This window comes from Corythoichthys intestinalis, chromosome 3, assembly GCF_030265065.1.
Source record: "Corythoichthys intestinalis isolate RoL2023-P3 chromosome 3, ASM3026506v1, whole genome shotgun sequence".
Taxonomy (NCBI): Eukaryota; Metazoa; Chordata; class Actinopteri; order Syngnathiformes; family Syngnathidae; genus Corythoichthys; species Corythoichthys intestinalis.
Window position 1 is genome coordinate 56,820,214 of NC_080397.1, and position 12,874 is coordinate 56,833,087.

A 12,874-nucleotide genomic window follows, 5' to 3' on the forward strand; every position below is an offset into this window, starting at 1 on the left:
GATACATGATGGAGATAGGCCGAAATATTGGCTGATATTTGGAAATTTGACGTATATCGGTATCGGCCGTATTTTAATCCGACCGGCTGATAGGAAAAAGTCCATTTAAAACTAGGGATAAGGACACGCTATTTTTCAGAAGATCGGAATCTGGTGAAAAGGATTGGGTTTTTAATTTTTAAAAAAATATATATTTATGTTCTGCTTCATCCTCGTACAGCAGTTTTCTTGGTCAACAGTGCTCTGCGAGTTTGGCTTGTTAATGTTAACGGTGATTGACAGCCGTTGAAGCTTTGATCTTGCCAGACAAGCTTGCCAGCGCTACCTTCAAAGACGGCGAATGTGTCAATCTTCGTTTAGCTTGTTAAACACTTGCGCGCTGTGGCAACTCATTGTGTGTGTGCGGGCGGCTGTTCTCAGCCGTGAGCGAATTTGACTGGACTCACTTAATGAAGCATTTAGTAAAGACAAGCATTTTTCTACGTTATTCTTGTTTAAAAATCACATTATGAAGGTGGCAGGGCGGGACAGTAACATGTTTAAAACTTTATTTTTTTGGGGAGGGGGACAACTAGAGGTGGAATCTTGGGGCACCTAACGGTTAGATCACAATTCAGAGGCTACAATTCGATTATAAATTGTTTATTATTTCGCATCTAGTTTTCAATACATGTGCTAACGCCGCCGAGTCCGTCATTTCGCATCTAATTATGTATACATGTGATATCTACCGTAGCGTTATGTGGGCGTAGTTTGTAGCGGCTGTCAGCCGCAGTCAGGTATTTTTTTTTTTTTTTAGCGGCATGATGTTTACTCTCGGTCCATTCCTCATTGCGTCCCAAAAACCGTGCTGACGGTGTTTTAGTTCTGCTTTACTTGTCATATTTCAATAATCGGAATTTGGATGTTTGTGAATCGTTCTCGAGTCTTCCATGGCCAAATCGCGAATAATCTAAGAATCGTAACTTTAGCACACCTCTAGGTTTTTTTTTCTGGAGAGCTATTTATTTAACCTTTTATTGAACTTCATAAGAGACGTTTCTGGGTCTAGGAAATTCAGGCACTTCTGGAGCTATTTTTTTTTTTTATTTGTGTGATTCAAGAAACACACTTCAGGCATTTCAATGAAGTTCAGTGTTTGCATTATTCAATTGTTTCACACCAATTTTTACACTTTTACTGCAAATGAATATCGGTTCCAAAAATCATTTTTTGGTACCTCTAACTACAAATAATTGGTATCGGTCCTGAAAAACTCTTATTGGTGTATCTCTAATATATATGCATCCCTAGAATCTACCGACCAAATGTCATTTGGATACATCCATAAAAAATAGTGGAGTGGTTAACTGGTGTCCTCACCAAGAAGAAGAGCAAGAACAAACTGAGCAAGAACTTACGACCTCCCTCTGGGTGTTCAAATAACTACCCAATATTGTACTAGTTGTTTGACTCCTAAGTTCTTTGCACCTTAATCACCTTAAAGGGATCCACGGATAGAAAGACTTGTAGTTCTTACAAGATAAACATTATGAGTTCAAATAATTTGATATCAAAGCCCCTCTTGATGTTTTCGTTTTTATACAATTTGTAAAATTAGGTTAACTAGTATGTCGCCATTGTTGTAGACGACGCTGTCGGGCTTCCAGAGTATGACTAGCGACATAAACATGTCATCTGTTCAACCCTTTCAATTTGAACCCGAGAGGAACATTAATGACATGACAAAACTGTTGATATTTCACAAAACGAGCAGCAAAAGCAAAATAACAGGAAGGACGGGATGAGACGAGACGAGAGTATAACAAAACCGGTGTTCTGCCAAAATGTGCTATACCGGCGAAACGTGCTACAAGAGGCGACTTTGACACCTAAAGTGATACCATGTGCTTTCAGCTTGTTTTGTTTAGATGCCTACAGATAGAACACACTAGAGCTGAAACGAATACTCGAGCAACTCGAGTTTAAAAACTGATCCGAGTAATTTAATTCACCTCGAGTAATCGTTTATTTTGCCAGCTCTAAGCATCACGTTTTGCTCGGACTACTTTTAATGCGGGACAACGCGCTGATGTCACGTGCGTAGAGGAAGAAGAAAAAAAAAAAACTTACTGCAACCGACAGCCGCTACAAACGACGCCGACGTTGCTAAATACTAGCCCGCACGATGCTACGTTGGCAGCAGGTAGCGTCTGATGAGTCTCATAGAGATCACATGTATGTTGAACTAGATGCGAAATGACAGACTCGGCCGCGTCTGGGCAGCGTTAGTAAACAGCCGCCATCTTAAAGCAGTAGAGCGCTAAGCGCTAATAAAGAGCGCTAAGCGCAAATAAAAAAGATTAACGTTACTGTGCCTTGCTAATGTAACGTTAGCCCTGCGGAGGGCTAGGTTTCTATTAATTATGACCACTTTCGATGCGTTGCTAACGTGTCTTACATACAGGCTTTAACATAACATAGCGTTGTGGAGTGATGAGGGTGTAAAATAAAAACTCAATAATGCTAACTATCAATTTTAGCTCAGTAGTCATTGCTGGATAAAACACCAAGTAGCACTGGTCCCTAATGTGCTCCAATACAGCCTGTATCATACATTTATTTTGAACACTGCAAAAACTCAAACTTTTAAGTGATGTGTGTTATCAAGGGTAAAGGCATTTTTAGGTGTGTGTATATATATATATATATATATATATATATATATATATATTAATAAGGTCTAAAGGTTTTTTGAGTGAAAGCAGTGAATTAGTCTTTTTTTTTTTATTGTAGTTACATCTGAGATGCAATTGTTGGCTGTTTTCAACAATATACATAGAAAATAAAGACATTGATTGACTGAAAATGGTTCAAGATTAGATGAAATGTCTTGTTTTTTCATGTATATTTATAATTGCTCTTCACCTAAAAATATATTTGTTATATCCGATTACTCGATTAATCGATAGAATTTTCAGTCGATTACTCGATTACTAAAACATTCGATAGCTGCAGCCCTAGAACACACTAAAGATGCCTTAAGAAAATACTTAAACGTAGAAAGAAAACAATGCTTAAAAGTATGAGAGGGAAACACATGCAAAAAGTACTGTGAGGCAATGAAAAGGTAATAAAAGACTCAATAAAAACACAAATGGTAAGTACTTGGCGCTTTTAACCAATGTGCACATGAATTTGACGTCTTGCCGCGTAGAAGGAATTGCAGAACACCGGTAGTGTACCTCTAGTTACGGTGACAAACTGCATCATCACCCAGAGCGTTTTTTGCGCGCGTAAAACATGGCGCCCTCCGTAGGTCAAAACATGTACTAAATAACATAGATTTTTAAATCAATGGCAATATTATATGTGTTTCCAATAACATATTTTAGTAAAAGACAATTGTGGCTTATTAGAGCCTAAACGTCTTTAAGTCCGAAGTTCCTTTTAAGTTTTATTGCGTTGTTCTGTCATCACTTAGGTTGAGCTCAATACTGCCACGCTACCGCCTCAGCACCCATTGCCCATAGTTGGAGAAAAGCTCCACCAGGTGTTCCACAGCATCCTCGAAAACTTAGTCAAAGTAATGGATGGCTACTGCCTCGAAGAGCCCTACTTTAGCACCAAGGTAAATTTCAGCAACTTTACCTGCTACGGGATTTTGATCAATATCAATTGATCATACTGAGTGTAAAATTGTGTTGTTTCCTTTTTGCAGTTGAAACAGTGGGTAGCAACCCTCATGAAGACTCTGAGGGATCCCTCTCTTCCACTGCTGGAGCTGCAAGAGATCATGACTAGTGTGGCGGGCCGGATCCCAACGGGTGTTGAGAAAGATATCCGTAAAGTCATGGCCCAATATGCCAGCAACATCACCTCTGTTTTGTGCCAGTTTCCAAGCCAAAGGGTACAAACCGAATAAAAATATGTTTAGTTTAAATGGGAATACTCCCTAATCTTGTATTTTGTACAAACTAATTATTTCACTAGATAGTTCTGAACATTGTTCTTTTTCAATCCAGATTGCAAATATTCTCGACAGCCATGCTGCTACTCTACAGAGAAAGGCGGATCGAGAAGTGTTCTTTATCAACACTCAGAGTATTGTTCAATTGGTACAGAGGTTAGCTTCCTCATATTGCTCATTATGATTAAAGGGACGCACGGGCACAAAGACTTGAGGCTCTTAAAAGATAAATGTTGGTAGTATTTGTAAGAATTTGATATTCAAAACCCTCTTAATGTTTTCGTTTTTATAAAATTAAAAAAATGTATTTAACTAGTAGGTCGCCATTGTTGTTGACGACACAATGCACTCCGGGAGGTGACGTCACTGGGCAGCGCTTCCAAACTTCCATTGTGTCATTCTTGAGCTACATAACATGTCGTTGATTCTGCTCTTCCAGTTTGAACGCGAGCTAGGGCTGGGCGATATGGCCTTAAGTACGTATCACGGTATTTTGAGCAGATTTACCTCGATAACGATAACTGACGATAAATTCGCCCAAGCGGGCTGTTATATATAATTTGAAAATTTGAATGAATGCATGGAATACAAATTAACCGTTTCTCATTATTTTATTAACCAGCTTTCAATTTAACAATTGCGCACGCAGTCTAAACATTAAGTATGTATATAAAAAAAAGAAAAAAATTGTAAACAATAAGAATTCTCATGTGAATATTTATAACAGCTTTTATGACTTGAAAAATGTACATTATAAAAATCAATCTAACAACTGTGCAAACATGTCATTGTAACACAAATGACTTGCAGCTTTAACAGTACACTTCAGACAACTTATTTGTAATGGCTGCTGTGACATAATTATTCGACACGAGTGTGTACGTCAAGGTTTCAGGTTTTTTTTTTTTCCAGAACATTTTTTAATACATGCACCCCCCACACAGACACAACCAGATTAAAGCTGTATTGCTCTGATGCCAATGAAACATTTAAGATTTATTTATTTAAGAATCATTAATTTCAGCCGTTTCGACAAGGTTAGAGGCTTAGAGCCGCTATCCGACTCTTTCACGTTCATTTGTAGCCGTTGTTAGCCGCTAGCGTTAGCCTGTGGCTTGGCTACCAGAAGAAAGCAATGAAAGCCTCCTCTCCTAAAATCGTGAGAACCAGGGAGGACAGCTGGTGAAAGCCCGTCTGGAACCCGCCAAGAGTTTACTTAATGTCGGGTGAAAGTTTGGCAAAGCTCCCTTAAGACCGGCTCCATCACGTTTGCTTGTAGCGTTAGCCGCTAGCGTTAGCCTACCGGGCTTCTGTTTGTTTGGCTTCCTGAAAACCACGTGACTCCATACGTAAGCACACTGACTGCTTTCTTAAAGGGGAATGAACATAGCCGAACAACACAGAGTCAAAGCGGGATGAAAAGACTATATTTTCTTGTTGTATTAAATTACCGAATTTACCGACATGGTCAAAATTACGTCGGTCATCGTGAAAGAATTTCGGTAACGGTAAATTTTCGGTTTACCGCCCTGCTCTAACGCGAGCGGAAAAATAATGAGCGGCACTGTTGATATTTCACAAAAAGTTTCCCGTGCGATAGACGAGCACGAAGACCACGGGATTATTCTTTCTCGTGACGTTGGATTCATGATTTTCCCTATAAAGCAATCGCTACCCACATGTGTTGTCTGTCTTTGCGGTAAAACCTGAAAGGGAAACGCAACTGATAAGAAATTGTGTCTGGCTTGACCACGGACTTAGAAAACATGGTTAAATTTAGACAGCAAGCAAACAAGAATCGGGATTGCGTAAAATGGTTTATTGAACACACAAAAAAACAACGCGATCGCGAAAAGGGAAAACTGCAGTGAGAGACAAACGAAAAAAACAATGCAATGATGCAACTAGCAACGAAGGAATACCCCTCGTTTTGTGTTTGGGTCAGAATTGACCAGTTTTCAAAATTTTGTATGCAAAAATCAATACAATATACTGCAAAGGTTTAGTATTTTCAGGCCAAGTTAATTTACCGATCAAATTTAATTCAATAGCAAAAATATGGGCAGATTTTTAACACAAGACATGGGTAAAAAAAAACTCAAAATGCAGCTAATCAATATCTCGGCAAGCCGCCTAAGATCGGTTTAAGGACACTGCTCGGATGCAGGTACGACGTTGGGAACTCATCCCACATCTCTGCAACAAAACAATCTGACCAGCAGCAGAATTTAACAAAATCATGCATGTCGTCATACTAGCTTCGCTTGCTAGCTAGCACAGGTATTCTCCCAGGCCAGCCCAACCATAGCCCCCCAGCGTGCATTGCCCCCCTAAAAACATTGCGACCTACGTAGGTCAAAATGCAGAAAGTGTTATAGATTTTTAAATCAATGGTTATAATACAACCCCTAGCAAAAAGTATGGAATCACCAGTCTCGGACGGGCACTCACTCAGACATTTTATTACGTAGAACAAACTCCGATAAAAAGCTTGAAAAGGTAATGAATTAGTTCAAAAGTGCAACTCTTTGGCATTCAGAAACAATAAAAGAAATGAATAAAAACATTGTGGTGGTCAGTAAATGTTACTTTCATAGAGCATGTGCACGGAAATATAGAATCACTCTATTCTTAGGAAAAATATATGGAATCATGAGAAACAAACAAAGAAATAACAAAACACATCTCTAGTATTTAGTTGCACCACCTCTGGCTTTTATGACAGCTTGTAGTCTCTAAGGCATTGGCTTGATGAGTATTCTTCATCAATTTGATGTCAACTCTCTTTGATTGTAGTTGCCAGATCATCCTTGCAGGTCGGAGCCTTGCTGTGGACCTTTTTTTTTTTTTCAATTTCGACCACAGGTTTTCAATAGGGTTGAGATCTGACTATTTGTAGGCCATGACATTGACTGGATGAGTCTTTCTCCAAGGAATGCTTTAACAGTTTTAGCTCCGTGGCATGATGCATTGTCATCTTGGAAAATGATTTCATTATCCCCAAACATATTTTCAATTGAAGGGATAAGCAAGCTGTCTAAAATGTCACTGTAAACTTGCGCATTTATCGACGATTTAACCATAGCCCCCAGTGCCTTTGCCTGACATGCAGCCCCATATCATCAAGGACTGGGGGAATTTTGATGTTTTCTTCAGGCAGTCATCTTTATAAATCTCACTGGAACGGCACCAAACAAAAGTTCCAGCATCATCACCTTGTCCAATGCAGATTCTTGACTCACCACTGAAAATAACCTTCATCCAATCATTCACAGTCCATGATTGCATCTCCTTAGCCCATTGCAGTCTTGTTCTTTTCTGTTTACGTGTCAATGATAGTTTCCTTTTAGCTTTCCTGTATGAAAATCCCATTTCCTTTAGGCGATTTTGCCACCACCTCTGGCTTTTATGACAACTTGCAGTCTCTGAGGCATGGACTTGATGAGTATTCTTCATCAATTTGGTGCCAACTCTCTTTGATTGCAGTTGCCAGATCATCCTTGCAGGTTGGAGCTTTGCTGTGGACCATTTTTTTTCAACTTCCACCTCAGGTTTTCAATAGGGTTGAGATCTGGGCTATTTGCAGGCCATGATATTGACTGGATGAGTCTTTCTCCAAGGAATGCTTTAACAGTTTCAGCTCTGTGGCATGATGCATTGTCATCTTGGAAAATGAAAAACATTTTTTCAATAGAAGGGAGGGGGAAACTGTCTAAAATTTCAATGTAAACTTGTGCATTTTTTGAAGATTTAACCACAGCCATCTACCCAGTGCCTTTGGCTGACATGCAGCACCATATCATCAAGGACTGAGGGAATTTTGATGTTTTCTTCAAGCAGTCATCTTTGTAAATCTCACTGGAACGGCACCAAACAAAAGTTCCAGCATCATCTTGTCCAATGCAGATTCTTGACTCGCCACTGAAAATAACCTTCATCCAGTCATTCACAGTCCATGATTGCATCTCCTTAGCCCATTGCAGTCTTGTTCTTTTCTGTTTAAGTGTCAATGATAGTTTCCTTATAGCTTTCCTGTATGAAAATCCCATTTCCTTTAGGCGATTTTGCACAGTTGTCACGTACCTTGACTCCAGCTTCCTCTCATTTCTTCATTTGTCTTGTTGTACATCTTCTGTTTTCAAGACATATGGCCTTTAGTTGTTTGTCATAATGTTAGGATGTCTTCTTCGGTCTACCAGTACGCTTAACTTTAACAACCTTGCCATGCTGTTTGTACTTGGTCCAGATTTTTTGATCCAGCTGAGTGGGAACAGCCCACTTTGGCAACCATACGTGTAGCGTTACCTTCTTCAAGAAGTTTGATAATCCTCTTCTTGGTCTCAAGAGATATCTCTCTTGTTGGAGCCACGATTCTTCTGAATCCACTTGGTCCAGCCTTTTAACTGCTGACTAACGAGCAGATCTATTTTGAGGCAGGGGCCCAATTAAGGAAAGGAAATTGACTGGGGGTGTCTGTATTTTCTAATCAAAATGGAGTGATTCACCATTTTCTTCAGAATGGAGTGATTCTATATATATTTCCTTGCACTTGCTCTATAAAAGTAACATTTACTGACCATCACAATGTTTTTTATTCATTTAGTGTTTCTGAATGCCAAGGAGTTGCACTTTGGAACTAATTTTAACAAGCTTTTTTCATCCGAGTTTGTTCTACGTAATAAAATATCTGATTGAGTGCTCGTCCGAGACTGGTGATTCCATACTTTTTGCTTGGGGTTGTATATGTGTTTCTAATAAGTAAAAGAGAACAATTGTGGCTTATTAGAGCCTGCAAGTCTTTCAGTCCGAGGTTACCTTTAAAATGTATTTCAGTAATGACGGCTGAACTTAAGTTCTATGACGTGTCTTCCAGGTACCGCAGTGGCATACGTGGTTACATGAAGTCTGTTGTTCTGGACCTGCTCAAGCGATACCTTCAAGTAGAGATCGAGTTTCAGCAAGGTAACAGTTATACTTTATAGATATTTTCTGGATCAGTAATTTTTCCTATGGTAACTAAACAGTGTGTGATATCATCTTTTTCCACAAGCAGCTCACTACGACAAGTGTGTTATCAACTTGAGGGAACAGTACAAGCCTGACATGAGTCCTGTACTGGAATGCATTTTTTCTCATGCCCAGGTCTCCAAAAAGAACATCCTGGTCACAATGCTCATCGTAAGGCATTCATTATATTCATCGCAGCAGAATTTCAATGCAACTTAGAATATATTTGAATTTCTATAGGATCAACTGTGTGGAAGGGATCCGACTTTGGCAGATGAGTTGATGGTGATTCTTAATGAACTAACTCAGCTCAGTAAGATGGAGAATTCAAAGGTAGCCTTAAGAGCCAGACAGGTAAGGCCTTGTGCAGTGCATATCAAAACAATATTGTGTAATTTCAGTCTCGTAATTAGTTACAGTTAGAAATTACTTCTTCCAAAAAGTAATTCAGTTAGTAACTCAGCTTTCTCGTAGTAAGAGTAATTAGTTACTCAGCAAAGTAACTGATGTCACTTTTCATGTTCTACATGTTACTTGAGTAATTCGATTAGAAAAAAGCTTCGAATCAAATTTTGCTGCTTCGAGTATTTGTTAAATTAGTGGCGTTATGATGGTTTGTTTTGAAAATGTTTGCTTTTAGTTTTACTGATTTGGGTGGATAGACTGCCATCTTGTGGCAACAGTGAATATGACCTATCTCATTTTACGTGGCTGAATCCAGCTGCTGCCTGTTAAGACCAACATTATGTAAGTTTTTGTTTGAGCTAATGTTTTTAAGCATTCGGAATTTAGTTTATAGGTGTATCCAGCAATTTTTTTCATGGGAATATGTGTTTGAACGATTTATTAAGAGCTTTAAAAAAAAAAAAGTGAGCATTTTCTAGCATTTAAGCTAGCGGGCTTTTGCTTTTTGACTACTACAATAATCGATAGCTGCAGCCATAATACATTCTATAACATCTTTTACATAAAAGATGTTTTTATTAACTGATTGAATTTAAAAATTTCACCTATATAACTGTAACGGTAGGGAAAAAGTATCTGAACCTTTTGGAATTTCTCACGTTTCTGCATAAATCACCATCAAATATGATCTGATTTTTGTCAAAATCACACGGATGAAAATACAGTGTCTACTTTAACTAAAACCACCCAAACATTTATAGTTTTTCATATTTTAATGAGGATAGCATAGTTAGGATCACGTTGTTTGTTTGTTTTTTTTAAATTAAAAAACATCACACAAGGTTCATGGATATGTCATTCAAGAACCATTTAGGCCGAGTGACTATTTTTGGTAATTTAAAAAATATATATATTGTAGTGTCTACAGGGACAACGCCAACTTGCTAATGATAATGTATTATTTTTAATTAATTGTACCCACCTGGACGCCACGAACTGTTTGTTAAAAAAAATGAAATAAAAAGAGTTGTCCGAAAGTTAAAGATGACGTTCGCTACGCTAAATGCTAATGCTAACAAGAACCTGAATGCTATGCTAACACTCCGAGCCGCATTGCCAATCATTATCACGTGATGAAATCAGACAACTTGCGCCTCATTCAACCAAATTTTAGTAACACGCCCCTTCACATCCTTAGTAACTGTAACAGGGTTGCTACTCACTACTGAAACAGAATCACGCCATTAGAAACGCTGTTAAACAACACTGCTTGACATGTACTAAAGTACAACACATTTAAGTTGAATGTGTAGTACTGTAATTTTTGCACTATAAGGCGCACCTGACAAAAAGCCGCCACCCACCAAATGCACTTGTATTGAAGGTTGGATTTTTCTCTTTTTTTCCCTTAAGGTCCCATATTATTTGAATTAAAAAAATATATATTAGAAGCTAAAAAACACATCTTAACCAGGGGTGCCAATAATTATTGAAGGCACTGTATAAGCCGCACTGGACTATAAACAGCGGGATTCAAAGTGAAGGAAAAAAGTAGCGTCTTATAGTTTGAAAATTACGGTACTTTACTGATATACATACGTTTTCTGTTTAATATTTTGGCGTAGGTACTGATCGCCTCTCATTTGCCGTCTTATGAACTGAGACACAACCAAGTAGAATCCATCTTCCTCTCTGCTATTGACATGTATGGCCATCAGTTCTGCCCTGAGAACCTGAAGGTAATCACTAAAATTTCGACAGCTTTGGCATCAAATCATTTCTGATCTTCTATTTCCACCAGAAACTCATCCTCTCTGAAACGTCAATATTTGATGTGTTGCCAAATTTCTTCTACCACTCCAATCAAGTTGTGTGTATGGCAGCACTGGAGGTACACGTATTGATTTCACTCTAGCTTATTTATTTTGTAGTTTAGTAATAATGACATGGGTTTTTTTTGTGTTTTTTTTTTTCCAGGTGTATGTGCGCAGAGCTTACATCGCCTATGAGCTCAACAGTATCCAACATCACAAGCTGAAGGATGGAACGTGCGCTGTAGATTTTCAATTCATGCTGCCATCATCACATCCCAACAGGTAACATTTTGGCCTTTGCCAAAAGTTTTTAAATTCCTCTCGATGAATGGCGACCTGTAGCCAGATTGAATATCCTACACTAAAGGTGTCAAACCTGCAGCCTTGCAGCCATATCTGGCCCGCCACATCATTTTGTCATGATGTATAGACTTCATGTTTTTTGGCCAAATAAAATTTGTGTTATTCTCAATAAAATATCAAGGACTATAGAAATCAGATATTTACTTTTTTTTAAGAAATATTTTTTTTATCATTTAAAAAAAGAGAAGTTACTATTATTTAAAAGCATATTGTGAAAGAGCATATTTATCGTTTTACTCCCATTTATTTATTTATTCACAGTGGGGCAAATAAGTATTTAGTCAACCACCAATTCTGCAAGTTCTCCTACTTGAAAAGATTAGAGAGGCCTGTAATTATCAACATGGGTAAACCTCAACCATGAGAAACAGAATGTGGGAAAAAAAACAGAAAATCACAGTTTGATTTTTAAAGAATTTATTTCCAAATTAGAGTGGAAAATAAGTATTTAGTCACCTACAAACAAGCAAGATTTCTGGCTGTCAAAGAGGTCTAACTTCTTCTAATGAGGTCTAACCAGGCTCAACTCGTTACCTGTATTAGTGGCACCTGTTTTAACTCATTATCGGTATAAAAGACACCTGTCCACAACTTCAGTCACACTCACATTGTATCCTTTTTTTCCATTAGAGAAAATAAAAGAGATCAACTGATAAAGTATAACTTTATTAACATTGTTTTGTTTGTAACAGAAAAGACAACGCGCATCAATTTGCCAGAAATTTTTTTTTGCGCAAGATACTGAACACCACGTTGCTCCTGGTGCTGCGTCACCAGTAGGTAGATGGAGAGATAGTGTAAAGCGCTTTAAGCGCCTTGAAAGGTGAAAAAGCGCTATATAAGTATAAAATAGACTAATAGATAGACACTCCAAACTCCACTATGGCCAAGACCAAAGAGCTGTCGAAGGACACCAGAGACAAAATTGTAGACCTGCACCAGGCTGGGAAGACTGAATCTGCAATAGGTAAAACGCTTGGTGTAAAGAAATCAACTGTTGGAGCAATTATTACAAAATGGAAGACATACAAGACCACTTATAATCTCCCTCGATCTGGGGCCCCATGCAAGATCTCACCCCGTGGCGTCAAAATAATAACAAGAACGGTGAGCAAAAATCTCAGAAACACACGGTGGGACCTAGTGAATGACTTACTGAGAGCTGGGACCACAGTAACAAGGGCTACTATCAGTAACACAATGCGCCGCCAGGGACTCAAATCCTGCACTGCCAGACGTGTCCCCCTGTTGAAGAAAATACATGTCCAGGCCCGCCTGCGGTTCGCTAGAGAGCATTTGAATGATCCAGAAGAGGACTGGGAGAATGTGTTATGGT

General features: G+C 38.6%; 1 protein-coding gene across 3 annotated transcripts in view; it reads left to right on the forward strand.

Annotated features, from left to right (window-relative positions):
- Positions 1–12,874, forward strand: part of acacb (acetyl-CoA carboxylase beta) — a 101,879-nt gene that overhangs the window by 37,370 nt on the left and 51,635 nt on the right. For all 3 annotated transcript variants that reach the window (XM_057831254.1, XM_057831255.1, XM_057831256.1), the window contains exons 20-28: positions 3,464–3,610; positions 3,701–3,889; positions 4,005–4,105; positions 8,823–8,911; positions 9,003–9,127; positions 9,197–9,310; positions 10,987–11,100; positions 11,163–11,252; positions 11,339–11,457. In XM_057831254.1, the coding sequence (XP_057687237.1) occupies positions 3,464–3,610; positions 3,701–3,889; positions 4,005–4,105; positions 8,823–8,911; positions 9,003–9,127; positions 9,197–9,310; positions 10,987–11,100; positions 11,163–11,252; positions 11,339–11,457 (1,088 nt within the window). The remainder of the gene's footprint in view (positions 1–3,463; positions 3,611–3,700; positions 3,890–4,004; positions 4,106–8,822; positions 8,912–9,002; positions 9,128–9,196; positions 9,311–10,986; positions 11,101–11,162; positions 11,253–11,338; positions 11,458–12,874) is intronic.